This window comes from Ambystoma mexicanum, chromosome 13 (assembly GCF_040938575.1).
Source record: "Ambystoma mexicanum isolate Mex_15411 chromosome 13, UKY_AmexF1_1, whole genome shotgun sequence".
In the NCBI taxonomy this organism is placed as follows: Eukaryota; Metazoa; Chordata; class Amphibia; order Caudata; family Ambystomatidae; genus Ambystoma; species Ambystoma mexicanum.
Window position 1 is genome coordinate 770,432,149 of NC_090938.1, and position 24,643 is coordinate 770,456,791.

The 24,643-nt window shown below is 49.8% G+C and overlaps 2 protein-coding genes across 3 annotated transcripts in view; both read left to right on the plus strand.

Moving 5' to 3' along the window:
- LOC138520554 (E3 ubiquitin-protein ligase TRIM39-like) overlaps positions 1-13,455 on the plus strand; it is a 34,214-nt gene extending 20,759 nt beyond the window's left edge. Inside the window, exons 4-5 of the mRNA XM_069632895.1 lie at positions 8,163-8,185; positions 13,260-13,455. Coding sequence (XP_069488996.1) covers positions 8,163-8,185; positions 13,260-13,455 — 219 coding nt within the window. The remainder of the gene's footprint in view (positions 1-8,162; positions 8,186-13,259) is intronic.
- Positions 13,456-18,538: 5,083 nt separating this feature from the next.
- The window catches only part of LOC138521932 (uncharacterized), a 101,992-nt gene continuing 95,887 nt past the window's right edge, over positions 18,539-24,643 (plus strand). For both annotated transcript variants that reach the window (XR_011283179.1, XM_069635108.1), the window contains exon 1: positions 18,539-18,566. The gene's annotated coding sequence lies outside the window, so the exon portion shown is untranslated. The remainder of the gene's footprint in view (positions 18,567-24,643) is intronic.

The window sequence follows — 24,643 nt, forward strand, 5'->3', positions numbered from 1 at the left end:
AGTACCTCCTTTATGAGAGGCATAGGGTATCTGTCCCGTATAGTCAAGCTGTTCAATCCACGATAATCAATGCACGGCCTGAGTTCAGTAGAGCCCTTCTTTGGGATGAAGAACATTGAAGCCCCAGCGGGGGAATGAGATTCCTGGATCAGGACGTTCTGTAGATTAGCATCTAAATACTCCTTCAATGCCCTTCTTTCTGGTAGGGACATCGGATACATGCGTCCAAAGGGTACAGATGCTTCGGGTTTCAAATTGATGGCACAATCCTCTGCACGATGAGGAGGTAAAGTACGGGGTAGTTTGTCCTCAAATATCTCGGCATACTGCTGATAATAAGGAGGGATTGTTTGAACCACAGCCGAGGAGGTTGGAATAGCAGCTCCCTTTCCCCTGAAAGGAGATGTCTGGGGAAGACACGAAGTGTAACAATATGAAGACTGAAAACTCACAGTATTAGTAGCCCAGTCTATCCTGGGATTGTGCTTACGCAACCAGGGTATGCCCAGGATGACGGGAAAATGGGCAGCTCTGATGACATCAAAGGTTATTTGTTCCTGGTGTTGGAACAAGGACATAGTGGCTGGACAAGTCTCTTGAATGATAGGTCCAGAAGAGAGAGGAGCTCCGTCTACACCCTCTACCGGTAAAGGACAGACTTTCTGAATTAGGGGAATAGCTTGTTCTTGAACCCACTGAATGTCTATAAAATTTCCAGCAGCACCGCAATCCAGCATAGCCAAAGTTTCTAATGAAGCAAGAGATCCGAACGTCAGATGTACTGTAAAAACCATGAGTCTATGGTCCTCCTTCGACTTATCCTGTTGCCTGGAATTGCAGGGATTAATCGATTCCACCCGGTGCCTTTCCCTGCTTAAGACCGGGGAGACGCGTTTCCCGACCGTCTCGGGGGAACTTCGGGACAACTCCGAAGCAGATGCTTAGAGGATCCGCAGTACATGCAGAGACCCTGTTCTCTGCGTCTTTTTCGTTCCTCGGGAGTCAACGGGCCCCTAGTTGATCCTATTTGCATAGGTTCCTCTGGCTGCGATCGATTAGAAGGGTTTGAGGCGGGTACTCCGAAGGTCTGATGTGGTCTGAACTTCCTCCTTTCTAATCTTCGCTCTTGCAATCTAAACTCCAATTGCAGGGACAGCGTGACCAACTCTGGGAAGGAAGCAGGACGTGCCATCCGGGCTAGTTCGTCTTTAAGTTCATCATGTAATCCTCGTCGGAAGAGGGTCTGCTGGGCTGAATCTGGCCACCCTGCCTCCGTCGCCAACTTCAGAAATGCGGAGGCGTATGTCTGTACTCCTTGATTCCCCTGACGGAGATCCAGAATGGCTTCATATGAAGAATATTGGACCTCTGGTCGTTCAAATCTGTTCCGCATCAATAGAAGGAACTGTGCGTAATCATTAACCGCAGGATTTGCTTGCGCTATCAAGGGAGTAGCCCACGCTAAAGCATTACCTACTAGGTTGGAGACCAAAAATCCAACCTTGGCCCTATCGAGTTCATAGGCCTTAGGTCGAAAGGTAAAGTAAATCATACAGGCATCCAAAAATTCTTTCAGGAGTTGTGGACTGCCATCATACTTCCCGAAGGAAAACGTCAGGGGAGGCAGGTCGCCTCGGAAATCCTCTCGAGTTGCCACCTGCTGCCGTAAGTTGATGTTCTCTGTTCGAAGGCTCTGAACCTCCGCCTGGAGACCCTGAATCGCTGTTACCATCTCCTGGTATTGTTCCAAGGAGGCCATCGTACTTGTCTGGCGTTGCAAACTGTCAAAACTACTTCCCAAAGTTCCTTCCCCTGGAGTCTCCTCACCTTGGTCTTCACTGTGACTGGTGGCTTTCTGTCTTCTCCTCCGGTCTTTCGGGGTTTTCTCCTCTTCAGAGTCCTTCTTAAGGAGTCCTTTACCCTTCTTGCGTTCGAAGAGATAGGGACGGTCTCCTCTGGAGGCCACCTTGACCGTTATTAGAATATACCGTCAGGTGAACCCTGGGGAGTCCGCCCCTCCCAAAACAGGGAAAAAGCCAGTAAGGCAGAAAAAACCCTGTGAGGCTGCTGGCGAGGATAGATTGGAGGAACAGCGGATCCAGATGCCTTAAGAGTCTTGAGACTAATGTCCAGTTGATAAAACAGCAACAGGACTGTGATTCCTTGGCAGGGATGAGGGCGCCTTGGAAGAGGCGATGGGATGAGGAGCCACGAAGGAAGACTTATCAGACTCCGAAGGAACAAACAGAGGCTCCGAAGACTGCTGACGGAGGTAAGTTGGTATGGAGAGAGAATGCACGAGAGTAAAGGAGAGTAGCACAGAGTCCGTGAGGGTGAGAGAGAGTGAACGCGAGAGAATATGAATGAGAGAGAGCAAGTGACTATGAGAGTGCGCGAATGCGAGGTAGAATGAATGCGAGAGAGTATGAATGAGAGAGCAAGTGACTATGAGAGTGCGCGAATGCGAGGTTGAGTGAATGCGAGAGTACACGAAAGAAATAGGGGTGAAAGAGAGGGATGGTAAGACCGAAGGAATATGGGAAGGCAAGAGAGAACGGCCTTCGCCTGGCGAGAAGGCGAAGGGCCGCGGAGAGCAAACAAGAAAGAAAAAGAGGAGCTCGGTAGCTCAGGAGCTATCGTAGACACGAAATCGAAAGTCAGCATAGCGAATTGCAACGCAACTCGCAGGGGGGGCGTGGCTTCCTTAAATGCCGCGACAACCAAAAAGACTGGACCGCTCACCGACAGACCATCAGGACCTAATAACGCCTCCATCTTGCCCATAACTTCCACGGTCTCAGCGGTGTGACACTCAGGCGGAAGTGGAAGTCCTGGTATAAAGTGACCCAGGCGGAAGTGGAAGTCCTGGTATAAAGTGACCCAGGCGGAAGTGGAAGTGGAAGTCCTGGTATAAAGTGACCCAGGCGGAAGTGGAAGTGCTGGTATAAAGTGACCCAGGCAGAAGTGGAAGTGGAGGTCCTGGTATAAAGTGACCCAGACAGAAGTAGTGGAAGTCCTGGTATAACGTGACCCAGGCAGAAGTGGAAGTGGAAGTCCTGGTATAACGTGACCCAGGCAGAAGTGGAAGTGGAAGTCCTGGTATAAGGTGACTCAGGCAGAAGTGGAGTGGAAGTCCTGGTATAACGTGACCCAGGCAGAAGTGGAAGTGGAGGCCCTGGTATAAAGTGACCCAGACAGAAGTGGAAGTCCTGGTATAAAGTGACCCAGGCGGAAGTGGAAGTCCTGGTATAAAGTGACCCAGACAGAAGTAGAAGTGGAAGTCCTGGTATAAAGTGACCCAGACAGAAGAGGAAGTAGAAGTCCTGGTATAAAGTGACCCAGGCAGAAGTGGAAGTGGAAGTCCTGGTATAAAGTGACCCAGGCAGAAGAGGAAGTGGAAGTCCTGGTATAAAGTGACCCAGGGAGAAGTGGAAGTGGAAGTCCTGGTATAAAGTGACCCAGGCAGAAGTGGAAGTGGAAGTCCTGGTATAAAGTGACCCAGACAGAAGGGGAAGTGGAAGTCCTGGTATAAAGTGACCCAGACAGAAGTGGAAGTGGAAGTCCTGGTATAAATTGACCCAGGCAGAAGTGGAAGTGGAAGTCCTGGTATAAGGTGACCCAGGGAGAAGTGGAATTGGAAGTCCTGGTATAAAGTGACCCAGGCAGAAGTGGAAGTCCTGGTATAAAGTGACCCAGGCAGAAGTGGAAGTCCTGGTATAAAGTGACCCAGGCAGAAGTGGAAGTCCTGGTATAAAGTGACCCAGGCAGAAGTGAAGGTCCTGGTATAAAGTGACCCAGACAGATGTGGAAGTGGAAGTCCTGGTATAAAGTGACCCAGGCAGAAGTTAACGTAGAAGTCCTGGTATAATGTGACCCAGGCAGAAGTGGAAGTGGAAGTCCAGGTATAAAGTGACCCAGGCAGAAGTGGAAGTGGAAGTCCTGGTATAAAGTGACCCAGGCAGAAGTGGAAGTGGAAGTCCTAGTATAAAGTGACCCAGACAGAAGGGGAAGTGGAAGTCCTTGTATAAAGTGACCCAGACAGAAGAGGAAGTGGAAGTCCTGGTATAAAGTGACCCAGGCAGAAGTGGAAGTGGAAGTCCTGGTATAAAGTGACCCAGGCAGAAGAGGAAGTGGAGGCCCTGGTATAAAGTGACCCAGGCAGAAGTGGAAGTGGAAGTCCTGGTATAAAGTGACCCAGGCAGAAGTGGAAGTCCTGATATAAAGTGACCCAGACAGAAGTGGAAGTGGAAGTCCTGGTATAAAGTGTCCCAGACAGAAGTGGAAGTCCTGGTATAAAGTGACCCAGGCAGAAGTGGAAGTCCTGGTATAACGTGACCCAGGCAGAAGTGGAAGTCCTGGTATAAAGTGACCCAGGCAGAAGTGGAAGTGGAAGACCAGGTATAAAGTGACCCAGGCAGAAGTGGAAGTGGAAGTCCTGGTATAAAGTGACCCAGGCAGAAGTGGAAGTGGAAGTCCTAGTATAAATTGACCCAGACAGAAGGGGAAGTGGAAGTCCTTGTATAAAGTGACCCAGACAGAAGAGGAAGTGGAAGTCCTGGTATAAAGTGACCCAGGCAGAAGTGGAAGTGGAAGTCCTGGTATAAAGTGACCCAGGCAGAAGTGGAAGTCCTGATATAAAGTGACCCAGACAGAAGTGGAAGTGGAAGTCCTGGTATAAAGTGACCCAGGCAGAAGTGGAAGTCCTGGTATAACGTGACCCAGGCAGAAGTGGAAGTCCTGGTATAAAGTGACCCAGGCAGAAGTGGGAGTGGAAGTCCTGGTATAAAGTGTCCCAGACAGAAGTGGAAGTCCTGGTATAAAGTGACCCAGGCAGAAGTGGAAGTCCTGGTATAACGTGACCCAGGCAGAAGTGGAAGTCCTGGTATAAAGTGACCCAGGCAGAAGTGGAAGTGGAAGTCCTGGTATAAAGTGACCCAGGCAGAAGTTAACGTAGAAGTCCTGGTATAATGTGACCCAGGCAGAAGTGGAAGTGGAAGTCCAGGTATAAAGTGACCCAGACAGAAGTGGAAGTGGAGGTCCTGGTATAAAGTGACCCAGGCAGAAGTGGAAGTGGAAGTCCTTGTATAAAGTGACCCAGGCAGAAGTGGAAGTGGAAGTCCTGGTATAAAGTGTCCCAGGCATAAGTTGACGTGGAAGTCCTGGTATAAAGTGACCCAGGCAGAAGTGGAAGTGGAAGTCCTGGTATAAAGTGTCCCAGGCATAAGTTGACGTGGAAGTCCTGGTATAAAGTGACCCAGGCAGACATGGAAGTGGAAGTCCTGGTATAAAGTGGCCTAGACAGAAGTGGAAGTCCTGGTATAAAGTGACCCAGACAGAAGTTGAATGTACTGTGAAGGAAGCAGGTGTTGCTCACGGTGTTAGGAGAGAAACACTGTGACTATATCCTGACAAAGAAGTGGTTGTGTTTAATGGTGCTGAGAGAGAAGCACTGTGATGAGATTTCAACTAAACTGTGTTTTGTGAATCAACTAAGTTGTGATGGAAAACATCCTAACCAAGAATCCTATTGGTACTGTTTAAGGAGCTTTGACTTGTGCATTTCCTGGAGGAAAATTATCTTTTCTGTGTTGAACTGTGGAGTGTTGGAAGTTTTTCTCAACAAACTGACTTCGCCAAAAACTGTGTTGGAACTTTGTTTCAACCCTTGATTTTCTTGTTGTTTTGTGTTATTCAACGGAACTAACCTTGACTTAAAACCTGGGGAAGTGGAATTCGCTCAGGTTACAATCAAAGACTTGAATGTGTTGCTAATACAAGTATTGCCATATGTTTTCTTGTTTATGTTTATGTATAAGTCTGAGGGCCAGAAATGTTATTCTAGAGTGTTTGCCTTCGTTTATTTAGGCAGAGAAATCCCTGTTAGAGATGGGCAAGTGAGGCATAGGTTTGCACTTTTGATTTAATAAAACAGCGTTCTTTGAAAAATGATCTAAAAGTTGTCCGCCTCACATTTCTGGCCCATCACACTACCGAAACAAAACTGAGAACATTCTCTGCTCCTCAAACCGGGGGTCAGGTTAGCAAAAGCTTTGATGCCCGAGTGTGGCCGTTAGCGCTCTACAAATCACACACATAACATAAACTATCAAGAAAAAGAGAGGGGGCAGAGAGAAAGAGGGACAAGGGAAAGAGAGAGGGGGCAGAGAGAAAGAGGGACAAGGGAAAGAGAGAGGGGGCAGAGAGAAAGAGGGACAAGGGAAAGAGAGAGGGGGCAGAGAGAAAGATGGACAAGGGAAAGAGAGAGGGGGCAGAGAGAAAGAGGGACAAGGGAAAGAGAGGGGGGCAGAGAGAAAGAGGGACAAGGGAAAGAGAGGGGGGCAGAGAGAAAGAGGGACAAGGGAAAGAGAGAGGGGGCAGAGAGAAAGGGGGGAATAGAGGGAGAGGGACAGATGGGGAAGGAGGGAGGGGAAAGAGAGGTGAAGGGGAATGGAGGGAGTGTTAGAGAGGGACAGAAATGGACTGGTAGGGGAGGATGCGGGGGGGTGGAAGGGACAGGGAAGCAGAGGGATGGAGGGACACAGAGACAGAAGGAGAGAGAACTAGACCGCACTGACACTGAGAGAGAGTGCACACCAGACTACACTAGTGCTATCTTGCAGGTTCTGTTCTCTAACCGAGGGATAAACCACACTGACAGAGAGAACCAGTGTGAGCACACCACACTGTCCAGACAGAGAGAACCAAGAGAGTGCACTTCACAATACACCTCAGAAAGAGAGGGACAGCATGAAAGACCGCTCTCGCCCACGGATACACCACTGTGCAGAGAGTGGCACAATCACAGAGCTGGACAGGGAGAGAGTGAGAGGGAGAGAGAGAGAGAGCGGCACACCCACAGAGCTGGCAAAGGACAGAGAGCAAGATACGGCGATAGAGCCTGGAGAGAAAGAGACAGGGAATGATAGGGGGAGGCAGAGAGAGAGACACACAGAGCGAGCGAGAGCGATGGGGAATGGGGTGAGAGAAAAACAGACAGCACTGATGGAGAGAGAGAGAGAAAGCCTGTACCATACCATGGATCTAAAGAGTAATTGTCACTGAGACAGCGCACAGAGAGAGAGAGAGCGCTAGGTCAGCGAATGCTGCACTGTGACAGCTAGTCTAGTCCAATGCCCCAGTAATGCCCTCTAATGCTGAGTGCAGTATGTGCAGTTTCACATTTGTGCAGTTGTTGACATCATATGTAAAGTGCAGCTTCAAACTCCTCTAATGCCAGTTAGTGCCTGGCATGCCTGTAAAGTCACTGTATGTCATGTTCATTCCCATGTGTGTAGGTGCTGCAGATGCAAAGTGCCACCTCAGCACCTCTCAGTAATGCCATCTAATCGCAGTTAATGCCTTGTATGTATGACAAAGTCACTACATGTAAGTGCAGCCTCAAATACCCCAGTAATGTCCGGCTCTGTCCCCCCCACCCCCACCTTTCATTCACAGTGGCTCTAGTTCCCAGCACAAACAATGTAGCTATGGCTCTGGCACCAACATTTGATCGCCAGTTATGGATGCCCCGCGCTTTCGCTGCAGGCTACTACTCTGCTTCCCAGACACCACGTTGGCGACATCAAGGTGATGTGTGGCATGATGGAGCCTTGTGTCTTCTCTAGAACTTCAGCAACCATTAGAAACCAGGACAAACAGCATGACTCCTTGTGCATCTCTATGACCCACACACACCCAGACACACACACAAACATGCACACACACACATTGAGCATCTACATTCCTACACATGCACACTTGTGAACCTGCAACGCACACTGCACTGAGTACAGGGAACCATGTCCAAGCTGGCAGAGTGTGTCAGCAAAACCAGCAGCTCAGAAGAAACTGTTTAGAAACCCCAGGATATGGCTTTAAAGCGAGAGGACTGTAGGTCACCTTCAAGGTTTTGGGTGACGTTTTGCTTCCATTACTCAGAAACACCAGATAGGGGGTGGGTCTGTGTCTGATTTTGTGATCCGCAGCTTTGCATTGTTTGACCAGAAACGTCCCAGAAGGTTCAACTGATTCCTAGACTAGATAATGCAGCAACCTAACTCTTTCCTTGAATCACAGCTCAGGGCCTCTGTAAAATGGAAATCAACGTTTAGAACAATGTGGGATGACTATTTATCTTGTCCTCTTTCTCTTTCTCTCTCTAGGATGTGAAGAGTGTCTTGAGCAGGTATGTCTCCTCTTGCCTTGATGTGCCCTCAATGTGGACTCACTTTTATCCCAGTAGTTGTCCTCTGTTCCTCACATTTATTACACACTACAGACCCCGGCTCCATCTTAACTTCTGGGAGATATAGCATTTCTATGTGTGATTTAAAAATATATATACCCCTGTATGCTTGCTTCCCTGACTTGTATTAGCACTTAGCTAATTCCATCATCACTGATCCAAGGGAACTAGCAAAGATGGCTGACTTGTGGGTCTCTCACCGAGTTCACCACAGTGATCAGGGGACAGGTAAGGCCGGCCAACATTCTCCCTTCTTACAGGGCCTCAAAGTAGAAGTGGGTAACCCCTCGTGGCTGGGTCCAAAAAGAAGGATGGCACCACTAACCCAAAGGTGAGTGGTGGTTCCTCAGTAATTCCCAGACTCCCTAGCACCTGCTGGGACTGTAGAAAAACTGACCATCCCAGAGGTCAGCCTAGCTGTCCTAAAAAGCCTGCTGAGCAGAGTGCCTAAAGCATGGCCTCTGGGCACTGGGAGACTTGCCCTTGTGCAGACATCCCAGAGATGTCTTCAGCTTTGCTTAATGTGGGAGGGTCAAGCCCCAGAAAGGGGACAGGGAGAGGGGTATTTCCCTCCAATACGTAGTATGTCTATTCCATTATAGTGCACAGCCACCCTACCACTGGAATCAGAGACACTACTTCCAGTGCCACTGTTATTGACAGCACTTTCTTTGGGCCAGAGGTTCTAACAAATAGTCCTCTGCAGGCCACTAAGTTATCTAGTGCCCCCTTAAGACGTTCCCTGTCGCTAACACTTCCCTTCAGATAGTTAATGGGAAGTTAGCTCTCCCTATTAGTGTCCATGAAAATGTCCCTGGCAGTTTTTTCCTGGGAATGACTTGGAAGAGAGGTATCTTTAAAGGCACCGCTCTCATCCCAGGAATTGTGAAGTTAAATTCCACCCAACATTTCTATGGGTTTTTACCGGGCATTTTTCATCACCGATATGATTTTCACTGCTTCTTTCTGTAAAGGATGGGTGTAGGCCCATTAATATCCCTGCCCCCCCCCCCCCAGCCCGCCACCCTCTCCCCTACCAACCCCCACCTCAGTGAAAAATTGGCAGTAAACAAATACAATTAAAAGTATATGGCAAAAAGTGATCTATGTCTTTTAATCACCTACTACAATCTCACCTGTCCTAAAAGTCGTCTTGAAATGATCACCTACCGAAATCTCAACCTCATAAACTTACACTTAATTTACCAAAAAGTTGACCCCCCCAAATCTCGCCATTAGTATTTAAACATAAAGATATGAAAGTGAAGCAATACGAACGGGGGCAATCCTCCCTTTACCCCCCAATTCTATCAGAATGTAGATATCCCCGAGCCCTCCCTCTCCTCCTGGGCATCTCTCATTCAGAATGTATCATGTAGAGATTCCTGAGCCCACCCTATCCTCCCTGGGGGGTCTCTCCTTCAAAACGTATCATGTAGAGATTCCTGAGCCCACCCTCTCCTCTGCGGGGGTCTCTCATTCAGAATTTATCAGAATGTAGAGATCTCTGTGCCCACCCACTCCTCCCAGGGGGTCTCTCATTCAGAATGTATCAGCATGTAGAGATTCCTGAGCCCACCCTATCCTCCCTGGGGGGTCTCTCCTTCAAAACGTATCATGTAGAGATTCCTGAGCCCACCCTCTACTTCCCGGGGGTCTCTCATTCGGAATGTAGCGATTCCTGGGCCCGCCCTCTCCTCCCAGGGGTCTCTCCTTCAAAATGTATCATGTAGAGATTCCTGAGCCCCCCCCCCCCCAGGGGTCTCTCCTTCAAAATGTGTCATGTAGAGATTCCTGGGCCCACCCTCTCCCTCCCAGGGGGTCTCTCCTTCAAAATGTATCATGTAGAGATTCCTGAGCCCACCCTCTCCCTCCCAGGGGGTCTCTACTTCAAAATGTATCATGTAGAGATTTCTAAGCCCACCCTCTCCTCCCCAGGGGGTCTCCCATTCAGAATGTATCATGTAGTGATTCCTGCGCCCGCCCTCTCCTCCCCAGGGGTTCTCCCATTCAGAATGTATCATGTAGAGATTCCTGAGCCCACCCTCTTCCCCCCCCAGGGGTCTCTCCTTCAAAATGTATCAGAATGTAGAGATTCCTGAGCCCACCCTCTCCTCCCCAGGGGGTCTCTCATTCAGAATGTATCATGTAGAGATTCCTGAGCCCACCCTCTCCTCCCAGGGGGTCTCTCATTCAGAATGTATCATGTAGAGATCTCTGTGCCCACCCACTCCTCCCCGGGGGTCTCTCATTCAGAATGTATCAGAATGTAGAGATCTCTGTGCCCACCCTCTCCTCCCAGGGGGTCTCTCATTCAGAATGTATCAGAATATAGATATCCCTGAGCCCACCCTCTCATCCCCGGGGGTCTCTCATTCAGAATGTATCAGAATGTAGCGATTCCTGGGCCCACCCTCTCCTCCCAGGGGGTCTCTCATTCAGAATGTATCATGTAGAGATCTCTGTGCCCACCCACTCCTCCGCGGGGGTCTCTCATTCAGAATGTATCGGAATGTAGAGATCTCTGTGCCCACCCACTCCTCCCCGGGAGTCTCTCATTCAGAATGTATCTTAATGTAGAGATCTCTGTGCCCACCCACTCCTCCCCGGGGGTCTCTCATTCAGAATATATCAGAATGTAGAGATCTCTGTGCCCACCCACTCCTCCCAGGTGGTCTCTCATTCAGAATGTATCAGAATATAGATATCCCTGAGCCCACCCTCTCATCCCCGGGGGTCTCTCATTCAGAATGTATCTGCATGTAGATATCCCTATGCCCACTGTAAGAAAGGCCTGGTATCAAAGCAAAACAGACACAAGTGATCACAGTTCAATGGTGTTTATTAAACTGTAAAATGGGTGAGATATACGCCTTATCTAAACCTAATTCTAAGATGGGTGCAAGCTACGACCATCAAATAATAATAATACTGTCCAAGTGGAGTCTAGTCAAATATAAAAGGCCTATACCAAGAAACCTATTGCCAATCCTTACTGCTATGTTACAAACTATGTGTGGGATAATGTTCACAAGAAAGAAAGAAGTGTTTACAAAATAATAAGTCAGGATGTTATTGCCGGGGTCTCCCTTCCCCACGTTTTCTAGCACGGGGCAAGACGGGACTCGTGAGCGCAGCACACTCCTGGGCTTCTAAAGCACACCGTTACAGTTCCTTTTCTTTTTATATCAGGACCGTCTGTGTCCAAGACTCTTTCATGCAATGTCCCTGGCTTCAGAGGGCCTGATGTATCACAAAACGACAAAACAAAGGTTCCTTCTATTTCTCTTTACGTCGAGCGATTAGTCCTCACCCGTGGATCCCCCTCAGCTGGACTCCTATCCTTCTCACAACGTTAGCCTCCCTGAGTCGGGCTCAGACCAACCACTCACTGTGGACATCCCTCAGTCGGGTTCACGTTTGCCATCACAATCTGCTGCATTTTCAATTACAATCTCTTTACTTGTAGTATGAGAGAGTCTCAATCTCTTTTTAAACATCCAGCTAGTTTAGGTCTCCCTCATCCGTGCTCAGACCTTCTAAAGCACTTGCCAACTTCACTCACATAGACTTCCGAAGGGCGATCACGTCTCGCTGGGTCGCTCTTAGTGTCTATAACAAGTGCGGGTTTCACACACCCACGGGTTGCCACAGCATTTCCCTCAGTCGGGCACAAACGCCTGTTTCACAATTCCCTCGGATACTTAAACATTTAACAACGTGTCAAAGACTTTCGATTGTACAAGGGATTTGGCTGGACCCTTGTATGGCCACCTTGACACCTCACTTCGACCTTCCCTAAGGCCTCCTGGTACTTGTTGTTTCTATATCTTTTACGTTCAACACAGTCTTTGTTCAGGACAGATGGTAACAGCCCGAGGCCTCCGAATGAGTGCCCATGAGACGCCGGACCATTCTATCTCTGGTACCAAATCGATCACAAATGAGCTTTGTACCTTTAATCTTCTTAATGTTGCCACTGCAACTTTGAGCCTAACACAGTGAGGCCCCTTATCAGGTTCTTCCGACTCACCGGCTTTGCTGAACTCGTTGGTGTTTCTTTTGCTGCTGTAGTCAAGGACGGTACCACGATGGCAACCTCATCTCCCCGCCCTGGTAATCAGTGCGGGAGTGTTCCATATACCACTGACATCCGTCACACCATTCGCCAACTGCGATTCCCGGCCTTATATTTCTTTTGTCAGAGGCTTTGTGGGTCTGGATTGAAAAGGGCATGGGCAACTCCCTCCTTGATGTACTTTCAGGTCTCGCCACCTTTCTCCTTCTTTTGACCTGCGTCCTGGAATCGCTGCTTCCTCATGCACTTGGCCTTGCTCAGAGTGTGTTCTCGTGCTCTGCCTTTTATCCCCATGGGGAAGGGAAAAGGCAGTCGGGTGTGTGTAGTTATCGCCAATTGCCTGATTCTGCCTGACCCTTGTTTGGGACATGTCAGGTATACGTCTCTGATGTTAGTCCGTTGTCTTTCATGGTAATCGGTCTGTGAGAACATGTTTGTGTCAAAAAAGGGGAGAGGTTGAGTTTATAGATATCCTACAGAGTAGGATGGGGAAAAGGTGTTATAAGGAAGGGGATACCGCATCTCACCCTTCAGTGTCCCACTTCCACTCCCCGAAGACCCCTCACCCATGTGATCCTCCCGCACCAGCAACTGGATCCGATAGCGATGGCCGTGTCCTGGCCACCTGGATGACAGATCTCTGGGGACTAATAAGTGAGACACCTTCAGGTTTCTCACACCATCCTCTCCTCCCTGGGGGTCTCTCATTCAGAATGTATCAAAATGTAGAGATTCACAAACCCACCCTGTCCTACCCAGGGATCTCTTATTCAAAATGTATCAGAATGTAGAGATCCCGAGCCCACCGTCTCCTCCTTCCATCTTTAGGAATGGGGTCTCTTTTTCCTCCCCCTTATCTCACCGTTTAGACCCCCTTTACTCTTACTTGTCACTGGAGGCCGAGGGTTATATACAGCATCTTTCTATAATTCTCAGGTGCAGTGAAGTGAAGGCTCTGAAGCCCCAGGAAGATGCCCCTGGAATGGAGACGCCGCTGCTGAGCACCACGCGACATGCCCACCTGCAGGAGAAGCTCACGGAATTAAAAGGTAGATATGAGTCCAGGCCCACCCAAGAGGTGATGCTGATAGGGAAGGCTCTTCCAACCATCTCAACGCACTTATTTAATTGAAATACATGTAAATATGCACAGCTCAATGAAAAACCAATATGTCAGCATTCTTGTACTTGTATCGGGCACAGGTAGATAGCAAGCAATGGAGAGCGCCACAATGGTCGAGTCCAGGTGAGGCCGAGAGCCGCATACCCTGAATGCTATTACCTGCTGCACCAAGTGTTTAGAGAAATTTTGTATATAGCAAGGTCTTCTGTTTTTTTGTAAACTGCAGGCATAATGGTGCTGTGTGGAGGTGGGTTAGGGTCGTGTGCCACAGTGCTGGCGCATAATGGGAGATCTTCCTCTTCCTGTTTCTTTGCTTTTGGGCATTTATTTATTTCCAGTCTTGCAAAGATGTGGCATCTGGAATTGCTCTGGCTTCTTAATGTGGCCAGTTCCTTGGCTAGGTACCGGTGTGGCTGGGTTACCACAGCCTTGTATGTAATGTAGGCTATTTTAAAGATGTTTTGGGCCGTTAGAAAGGTTGGGGGAAATGCAGTCAAACTGTTTGATGCCGATGATTCGTGTGGTGCGAGGGTTGAGGGGGAGGGTCAGAGAGGAGTACGTTTCCACTTCCAGGTGGCCTAGAACTGGGGACTACTGCAGGCCTGAAACCCGAGGCTGGCCAGAAAGATTTGATTGTGTGCAGTCCTGCTAGTTGCTACCAAGCCGTCGGGGAATTTTTGTCACTTGGGGATAGCTTCGGCAATAACTCTTTGAGGTCCATGCCAGTTAGCCATGGATGAGTGTTTGATTGGATGAGCCATGATTGGATGAGTGTTTGATTGGATGAGTGATTGATTGGATGAGTGATTGATTGGATGAGTGTTTGATTGGATGATTGTTTGATTGGATGAGTATTTGATTGGTGGGGTTCCCGAGAGGTAAAAACATGTTTTTTGAGGGGTCGATTATAAGAAATGAACCGGTCATCCATGACTGGATGAACACACTAAATGCATATACATTTCACTGATAATGCACTCGTTGAGTTGTACATAAAACTCATCAAATCTAGCAAAATATATAGTGGTGTGAAAACAGATTAATTGGAAAATTACTGTAAATATTTAATTTAGTAAGTCAAAATAACTCCTAAAAAAGGATAAACGGAAGGACTGACACAAATCATTAAAGAAGGGGAGGGGGAGAAGTTAGAAGGGGACAATAAAAGGCTAACCAGTCTTTTACCATTTTACTTTAGAGAAGGGAGGAATACAACTTTAAAATAAATTATAATGCAGAAAAAATAAACCAAACGGTTGTTGATATTAAAAGGAGACGTGCCAAAAGACTTCTTTCATTAAGAAAAATGTGTTGCAAAAATGAAAAGAGATTTTATTTCGGTCAGAAGTATTGTGGTGAAAAGACCGATCCGGTAGAATATGTGCGGCTTGGACCCTCCCCTTCCTGCAGTGGAAACTGAACGGTTCTGCAGGAACGGCTGCAAGGGCTGTTGTCGTCCTATACCATGTGTTGGAGGTCGTAATGACGCATGTACATATGTTGATAGTGTACGGTTAGTGGTTTTGCTTCCCTGTGATTATCATTGATAAGAGTTGGTTCAAGGCCTAATAAATAGGAGTGCATTTGTATACATTCTGCCTCACTTGAGTTATTAGAGTGCTTTGTGTGTGCTTAATTGAACCCATCACCACCCACAGTCTCCCAAGTCTAGGCCTTACTGCCCAGTCACACTACCTTGATAGAGTTTGGCTAGACATTAGTGTCGTCCTGGTCACCAGAGTAGGGGGGCCTCTCAGAATCTATCCATAGGGCTGATTCTGAAGATCCATCTTTACCACCTCAGTGGACAGCCTCAGTAGACCATGTTTCCTGATTAGAGAACCCCAAAAGGCCAATAAAGACATTATTTATATCCTGAGAGCGCTGCATCAGGGACCCCTTGGCCTCTGAATAGTAGGTCATACTGTACTCGTGACACAACAGTCTGGCCAACAATGTCTCAGGCATATCGGCTTCCCAGACTTCTGGACTTGGACCGGCTCAGACAATAATTTAGCTTCCCGGTCGGCTAGAGCCTGAAACTTAGCATTGACGCCTTTAGGGCTTGTGGTGTTGGGGTAATAGGGTACGTTTGTTCTAATGCACAAAGTTACTCTCCCAATGCAGTCAATTTCAATCCTTCGGATTTGAGAGATGCACAGGTAGGGCGTAATGCAATACCTCAGGGTCACTTTGAAATCCCCCCGAAGTATTGCTTGCAAGGACACTGAGCCAGTATTGCGTTCAAAATAGGAGGTCCTTTTATCGGTTTAGGACGAAATGACCGAAAACAAATGGTCGCATTGACCATAAGTTCTAAAAATGCTACCACCAAAGGTTCGAACACCAAAAGTTCTAATCTTTGGTGGTAGCATTGTAAAAATAAAAACGGGGGCTGCGGGGGTGTCCCCCGCATTGCCCCACTCACTATACTTCATGGTATAGTGAGCAGGGGTTGCGGGGGACACCCCCTCAGCCCCCGTTTAAAAAAAAAAAAGAAAAGGACCCTGCAGCACCGGTTCCGATCACGGAAGTGAAAGGGGACTGGCGCTGCAGGAACCCAGCGTGAAGATGCAGGTAAGTGGGGTTTGTTTATGTTGGGGGTGTGGGTGGGGGTGTGCTGCGGGTGTGGGTGGGGGGGTTTATGGGTGTGTTGTGTGTGCGTGAGAATGTCTGTGTGTTCGCATGAGAAAGGTGCACACTTTTGGTAGTTTGCACCTTTCTCATGCGAACGATTTGCCCGCGGTACTTTCAGCCCTTTTATCAGATATAGTGGCATGATACGCCTGACCCAATAAAGAGGCTACATTATCTCTGATCTTAATGCTCTTTTCCCTGGTCCTTTACTGTGTGCTGAGAATGTTAAGCTCTGAAAGAGTGAGATCTGTGGGTGTGTGACCTGCCCTATGGGGTGCCGGGGAGGACAAGCCAAAACATGACAATTGGACACACAGGGTGGTGGGGTGCAGTGGTGGGAGCTGGAGGGAAGGCATTAGGGGAAGGGCAGGGAGTGGGGGTGCAGTGGTGGGAGCTGGAGGGGAGGCATTGGGCGAAGGGCAGGGAGTGGGGGTTGCAGTGGTGGGAGCTAGATGGGGGGGCATTAGGGGAAGGGCCGGGAGTGGGGGTGCAGTGGTGGGAGCTGGAGGGGAGGCATTAGGGGAAGTGCAGGGAGTGGGGGTTGCAGTGGTGGGAGCTAGATGGGGGGGCATTAGGGGAAGAGCGGGGGTGCATTGATGGGAGCTGGAGGGGAGGCGTTGGGGGAAGGGCAGGGAGTGGGGGTGCAGTGGTGGGAGCTGGAGGGGAGGCATTAGGGGAAGGGCAGGGAGGGGGGGTACAGTGGTGGGATTTGGGGGGAGGCATTAGGGGAAGGGCAGGGAGTGGTGGTGCAGTGGTGGGAGCTGGAGGGGAGGCATTAGGGGAAGGGCCGGGAGTGGGGGTGCAGTGGTGGGAGCTGGGGGGGAGGCATTAGGGGAAGGGTAGGGAGTAGGGGTGCATAGTGGGAGCTGGAGGGGAGGCATTAGGGGAAGGGCAGGGAGTGGGGGTGCAGTGGTGGGAGCTGGAGAGGAGGCATTGGGGAAGGGCAAGGAGTGGGGGTGCAGTGGTGGAAGCTAGAGGGGGCATTAGAGGAAAGGCAGGGAGTCGGGGTGCAGTGGCGGGAGCTAGGGGGGTGGCATTAGGGGAAGGGCAGGGAGTGGGGGTGCAGTGGTGGGAGCTGGAGGGGAGGCATTAGGGGAAGGGCAGGGAGTGGGGGTGCAGTGGTGTTAGCTGGAGGGGAGGCATTAGAGGAAGGGCATGGAGTGGGGTGCAGTGGTGGGAGCTGGAGGGGAGGGATAAGGGGAAGGGCAGGGAGTGGGGGTGCAGGGGTGGGAGCTGGAGGGGAGACATTAGGGGAAGGGCAGGGAGTGGGGGTGCAGTGGTGTGAGCTGGAGGGGAGGCATTAGAAGAAGGGCAGGGAGTGGGGGTGCAGTGGTGGGTGCTGGAGAGGAGGCATTAGGGGAAGGGCAGGGAGTGGGGGTGCACTGCTGGGAGCTGGAGGGGAGGCATTGGGCGAAGGGCAGGGAGTGGGGGTTGCAGTGGTGGGAGCTAGATGGTGGGGCATTAGGGGAAGAGCAGGGAGCGGGGGTGCATTGATGGGAGCTGGAGGGGAGGCGTTGGGGGAAGGGCAGGGAGTGGGGGTGCAGTGGTGGGAGCTGGAGGGGAGGCATTAGGGGAAGGGCAGGGAGTGGGGGTACAGTGGTGGGAGTTGGGGGGAGGCATTAGAGGAAAGGCAGGGAGTCGGGGTGCAGTGGCGGGAGCTAGGGGGTGGCATTAGGGGAAGGGCAGGGAGTGGGGGTGCAGGGGTGGGAGCTGGAGGGGAGACATTAGGGGAAGGGCAGGGAGTGTGGGTGCAGTGGTGGGTGCTGGAGAGGAGGCATTAGGGGAAGGGCAGGGAGTGGGGGTGCAGTGGTGGGAGGTGGAGGGGCGGCATTAGGGGAAGGGCAGGGAGTGGGAGGTGCATTGGTGGGAGCTGGAGGGGAGGCATTGGGGCAGGGAGTGGGGGTGCAGTGGTGGGAGCTGGAGAGGAGGCATTGGGGAAGGGCAAGGAGTGGGGGTGCAGTGGTGGAAGCTAGAGGGGGCATTAGAGGAAAGGCAGGGAGTCGGGGTGCAGTGGCGGGAGCTAGGGGGTGGCATTAGGGGAAGGGCAGGGAGTGGGGGTGCAGGGGTGGGAGCTGGAGGGGAGACATTAGGGGAAGGGCAGGGAGTGTGGGTGCAGTGGTGGGTGCTGGAGAGGAGGCATTAGGGGAAGGGCAGGGAGTGGGGGTGCAGTGGTGGGAGGTGGAGGGGCGGCATTAGGGGAAGGGCAGGGAGTGGGGGGTGCAGTGGGGGGAGGTGGAGGGGAGGCATTAGGGGAAGGGCAGGGAGTACTGGGTTATGTTTTACAGTAAAAACGTTTGGGATCTAATGCATCACTTGTTTTTCTTTTATTACAGAAACATTTCCTGCAGAAATGGGTAAGTTCCATTAATGGTAATAAATATATTATATTTAACATACTTCAATGTCTCGCTGCTTTGTCTGATTTCACAAACCCTTAATTTTCTTCTTACTTTCAGATTGGAGATACGTGAAATCCTGTGAACGTGAGTACTTGTGATTTACAAATCCCAAACTAACCCTCCATGAGTCCTCCTGGATCTCAGGAGTCACTGTCAGGTGAGGCAGCTTGAGTCCCCTGCAGTGACACTCGGTCATAGGAACAGAACATGAGTCACAGAGAGTCACCAGCAGGTGAGGCGGTATGAGTCCCCTGCAGAGACACTCGGTCATAGGAAAGCAACATGAGTCACAGAGAGTCACCAGTAGGTGAGGCAGCTTGAGTCCCCTGCAGTGACACTCGGTCATAGGAAAGCAACATGAGTCACAGAGAGTCACCAGTAGGTGAGGCAGCTTGAGTCCCCTGCAGTGACACTCGGTCATAGGAAAGGAACATGAGTCACAGAGAGTCACCAGTAGGTGAGGCGGCATGAGGCTCCTGCAGTGACACTCGGTCATAGGAAAGGAACATGAGTCACAGAGAGTCACCAGTAGGTGAGGCGGCATGAGTCCCCTGCAGTGACACTCGGTCATAGGAAAGCAACATGAGTCACAGAGAGTCACCAGTAGGTGAGGCAGCTTGAGTCCCCTGCAGTGACACTCGGTCATAGGAAAGCAACATGAGTCACAGAGAGTCACCAGTAGGTGAGGCAGCTTGAGTCCCCTGCAGTGACACTCGGTCATAGGAAAGGAACATGAGTCACAGAGAGTCACCAGTAGGTGAGGCGGCATGAGGCTCCTGCAGTGACACTCGGTCATAGGAAAGGAACATGAGTCACAGAGTCACCTTCCTGTTTGAGGTGCCTGAGCACCACCAAACTGCCGCGGTTGAACCACCGGAGCGGTTTCAATCTCGGCTCCTGGGCTAGCGGGCTCAATCCAACCAAAGCACATGGTCCAGGATAATGCATTTTCCTACACTCCAGGCCTCTTGTTGCCCGCACACGTGAGCAGAATATCAGCACACCCATTAGCCAAAACCTGCATTAGTGTCACGTAAAGTAGGGCTGCGAGGGTTCCCCATATACAGGAAATGCCCTGTTCAGCCTCAGGTTCCCCTATACCTGCATCCCCTATCCCACAATATATAAAGCCTCTTTTATTATAAGGATTTTTTTGCAGATGTTTATTCTACTGTCAATAACTTATTTTTGAAGTCCCACGTCTAAGTGCTTGCATCTTACTTTCACCAATAGAGTACATTTACTCACACAATGGGCCTCATTCCAAGTCCGGTGGTAACCGTGCTGGAAAAACCGGCAGGTTGCCACCGGACCTGGAATGAATTACCTGCTCCAGACTTGCCGGATTTACCGGGGCATTACAGCCCCAGCGGTCCTGTAATTCCGGAGCTGCCATTCCGTTACTCCCTATTCCCATGGATTCCCATAGGACTCCATGGGAATGGGGAGTGTAGAAACACTGGCACCGTAATTAACGGTGCCAGTGTTTCCATTTCCGTCTGCAGGCGGGTGGCGTTACTCCCGCCAGGTAACACCTGGCGGGAGTAACACCACCCACCTGCAGGACTCATAGTTTACCGGTCCGGAAACAACGGCCCAATATCTTCTTCCATTGATTTTATCCTATTTGATTTGAAAAAGAACAAGCATTGGCAATGCCAACAGTTTGGGTTTTGAGTCAGCAAAGTCACTTGTGGTGTGAGTACCTGAGCGTCTAACAGCAGTGCTTGGCAAATGCCTAATATTTGTACACAAGCCAAAACTGCTGGCTTTGCCAATGTTTGTTTTTACCAGGACGTCAGTGAAGGACACAGATAGTGCTTATAAATCGAGTGGTTGAAAGGAGACCCTGTTCCGACATTTTGATTACACCAATAGAGCATTGGCAGCTGCAACATCTGTTTCTCAGCTGTGTGCCCACAATCTTTGGGAGCTGGCATAGGCTGGTGTAGGCAAGTGTGTTTTGGCAGCATTCTGGATGTGCTGCGGCTGAATGGGACAGAACTTCTACTGAGTAAGCAGTGATTAAAGGACCTAAAGACCCTGGGTTCCGTAATGGTGAGGCTCCATGAGGCTGAGAGGAATTTATAATTAAGGTCGATTTATTTTGTATAAATGTAGAATCCCTGGGCGTGAATTATTTAATTCCATGATCTGCAGCGGTTCGTTTAATGGGCTCTTTTCTAAGGCCATTTCACTGGGCGCGCGGCCGTGCTCAGCCTTCCCTCAGGGTAACCTATAGCTGCAGATTTGTCTGTGGGGACTGCGACTGTTCCCAAGTGCGAGGGTTCGTGCCCAACCTCGCACGCCCACTAGACAATTGCTGTTATTATCACACAAGGAAAAGCGGCCTGAAAGTATCGACCTCAGAAGGGTGAAAGACAGAGTCTGTCCGGCTGCCAGGATCCCGAACGTGCAACCGCAGGTTTATCAATCTTACACATTCGGTTTCGCACAGCACCTACCATGCACTCGGGGCACCAAAAAACTGCACCGTTTTAACAATTCAAGTGGGCAGCATTTCGTGCCATCGTTTTTAGTTCTTCTGTGCCATTACAGAACGGTTGCAGACTGCAGCCATATGCAAATTAAGCTTGGACCTATCCCAGAGCAGCGCATGTCACGTCCTATCGGCATGCAAACACACGTTACCCTACGCTTGCTGTCCTCTACCACTGTCTTTGTTGTCGCGTAACACTGACCTGCTCTGCAGTTAATTGGATGGTTTGTTGGTGTGGAGCCCACCAGGCCCATTTCCAATGTGGCTACCTGGAAACCCAGACTTACAGCCCTATAGTTACCAGAAGCACCAGAAGGCAATGTGATGCAGAATGGAAAGCAAAGGCTTCCTTTAACATCCCAAAAATATTGGTCCTCGCATCTGTTCCTTGCATTGAATTTCTCTTTAAAAAGGCCCTGGCAATGCCAACAGTGTTGGCACTTTTATAGGCAATAGATAGGCATTTGCCTGGCACTGCAATCATATGCACAGACATTCACACCATTTGCCCGCTGTTGCAGTCTTATGATCTTGTAGTACCGTTATGGCAATCCCTGGCAAATGCCCATCTCATGCTTACACACACATCAAAACTGTTGGCCTTGCCAATGCTTGTCCACGAGCATGGAGGGGGAGTCGGGATCTCAAGGGTTGGGGAGGGCTCCTAAGGCTTGAAGTGAAGGTGCGGCAGTAAAGGGATTTGACAAAAAAGCAGGGTTTGGGCAAACATCTGGTGGCTGATTTGGGCCGAATCTAAATGCTCTGCAAATAGTTTTTACACATAGCCGGCCAGGTAGCTCGACAAGTCAAGCTCATGCTGTTGTTAGATCAACCCCACGGATCTTTCTCCTTCAGAAACGGACGCCTGTGAAAAAAAGAAGGAACTCTTTAATGTGCCCATTCCCTGGGTCAGGGCTTGACCCCACCAAACTACCACCTCACAGTCAGTGGGTGTCGGCTGCCCACTCCAGACTGAATACGTTACTTTTAGACTCTTCTGTCACCAGCAAGGCACCGCACATTACCTAGATGTGTGCTTTTGTCCCTGGGAGGCACCAGGCATTACCTATATTTTTGTTTGTGGCACAGTGGTTGTACACCATAACAACTGACATAAAATCAATAATTGCTCCCATAGCCAAGCAGAGCTGCACGAGATAGCAGACCAGTGTGATGTGTGGTCTATTAGCTCAGAAACCACTATGTAATGTTTGTCATTGGTGTTTTAATACTGCCATGAGCACCGAGTTACGGTGAACTGTTACTTTCCCCCAGGATGCTTATTTGCACCGTCACGCCCTCTACCCCACACTCTTGATCAGTTGAACTTGCGGGGAGGACATGAGAGAGCGCGTAAAGTTCGGACCTTGCCATAAAACGTTACCTTCCAGGAAAGCCTAGAAACCCAGCCCTCCCATTGCAACCGACTTATCTGTCACTTCCTGCGGTGGCGGCAATAAGCTCACTGGTATGTAGACCTTCTCGCCCCTCTCCTCATCCGGGAGCATGCACCACTTCCTCTGGCTTTTGATCTGAAAGGCCCGGGGCATGGTTGCGCTATGCAGAGCTCTGTGCTCCTTCGCGCGCCACCACTGGGAACGTTGATTTGGACCCGGGCCCTTGATTTAATTACAGCCCGTGATGTATGGCAGCCTGCCTTAGCCACGTGAGTGACTTACTTGGGGTGGGCACACTGATGAGGAAAAGCTCTGATTACAGTGCCAGCCAGGACCAGCGACACCCAATGCGTTCTGCACTCTCCTCACTGGTGGCATACCCAGGCCCGATTCTGGGCCCGGGTGCCATTGACTTTGGGTGGGCGCTATTGGTCTGGAACTGTTACCTGACGACCCCCCTTCCGACATCACATGACATCACACACACACACTACTACTCACTTACCTTAGCTTGAGTCGAGTCTCTCTCTAGGCTCCCTCGAAAACCACACGCTGTCGCGGAGGCCGGCACCAGCCTGTTCAGTCTCAGTCAGCACGTGTCGCTGCCTGGCTGCTCCACTTCGCTCTGGACAAACGCAGGCTGTGCAGCAGTGCACTGCGCAGGGGCAACCAAATGCTCAGGCGCGCGGCACTCAGCGAGCAGAAGTACTTTTAGCCTGCAGTCTGCAGAACTTGTACTTTTGCACACTGACGGCTGCAGCCTGCAGAATTATATCCACACGCTGCATGCAACTGCAGACAGTGGCAGAGACGCAGTGCACTGTGCACAACACTTACATATTCTTTGGGGATAAATGCCATTATATACCCCCACTTAAAATTGTGGGGCGGGATTTGTCCTCCCATGTCCTACGTCCATGCTTGCCAGCTTCTTACATGTGAGGTGGTTGGCAAGGCTGTTGCTATGCCGTAAATCCTGACTTTGCAGGAGTGGAAGACTTGATATATTGCTGCCACTCTCGGATTACATCAGAATTCATTTCCTCATGGAAAAGTGTCATTCTACTGAGACACAGCACTTTTCCATTTTAACATGCACATCTGAATCAGGCCCAGAGACACATCACCTTTCCATTTTAACATGCACCTCTGAATCAGGCCCACTTCTGCAATGCAGCTAGCAGGAAAGCGATGCTGCGGTTGATTAAGGCCTCTGCACTGCAAGTGGCTTGTGAATCTAATTTGAGATCAGTGATCAAGCAAACAGCCTTATTAATATTACCTGGATTACAACTCACCCTTGGTTTATAGTAAGTTGCTGATGGGGTCACTATCATGAGCTGGCTCAGTGTCATTTATATAGGAGAGGAGGGGAACATGGTCACTTTCTGTTCTTGTTAAGACCTTCATATTTGGGTACATGTTGATGTTTACAAAGACATACTCGATAATTGATGCACTGTTGTCAGTCACTCTGGTATATCACTCTGGCGATACACCTGTGCAAAGACCGTTTAGCATGATAAAGCCTCGGGAGTAAATCATAAATGTTGATGATTAATAGAGAAGTTGTATGGCCACACTTCGGGGCCCAATTAATAATATCAGCAAGCACTGAGTCGCCTGAAGTGCTGATCTTGGTGATTTGGTAAGTATTATCAACACTAATGATCAATCGTCCTTTTGGTCGCCCTTGAGTCCCCTTGTAGCCATAGTTTGAATGGAATGGCGGCTGCCGATTTCCAAGTTATCCTGGAGCCAGGTTTCCTGTAATGCCAATACACAAAAATGGGGGAGGTTATCTAATAAACCTTCAGGTTCAGTGAAGTGGGAGAAGCCTCAGGTGTTCCAGGACAAAATGGTAAAAGTGCGGCTAGGATCTATATGGATTTTGTGGTTGTAGAATTGAAGGTAACCACTGCCAGCTGGTAGCAGCCGACCCTCTTTCTCTTCCAAGGGAGAGTGAACACCAGCATGTCTTAACTCAAAAACATCAATGGCGACAGTAATAGCGTTGCCTTGTCAGCTGGGAGATAGTGTTGATTGATTAAGTTTGACCCCCATAGGTTGGATGTTGAGGAGTCTAGTTGAAAGCAAAGGAACAGGTCTACTAGTTTTCAGTACTCCCCTATCTAGATTCAACATGGCTGAACCCAAGAGCATCAATGGTGACGGTAATAGCATTGTGTTATAATTAAAGATGATGCGTACAACAAGCACCTGTACGTTCATGGCACCCCATCCGGCAAGCTAATGATCTCCAA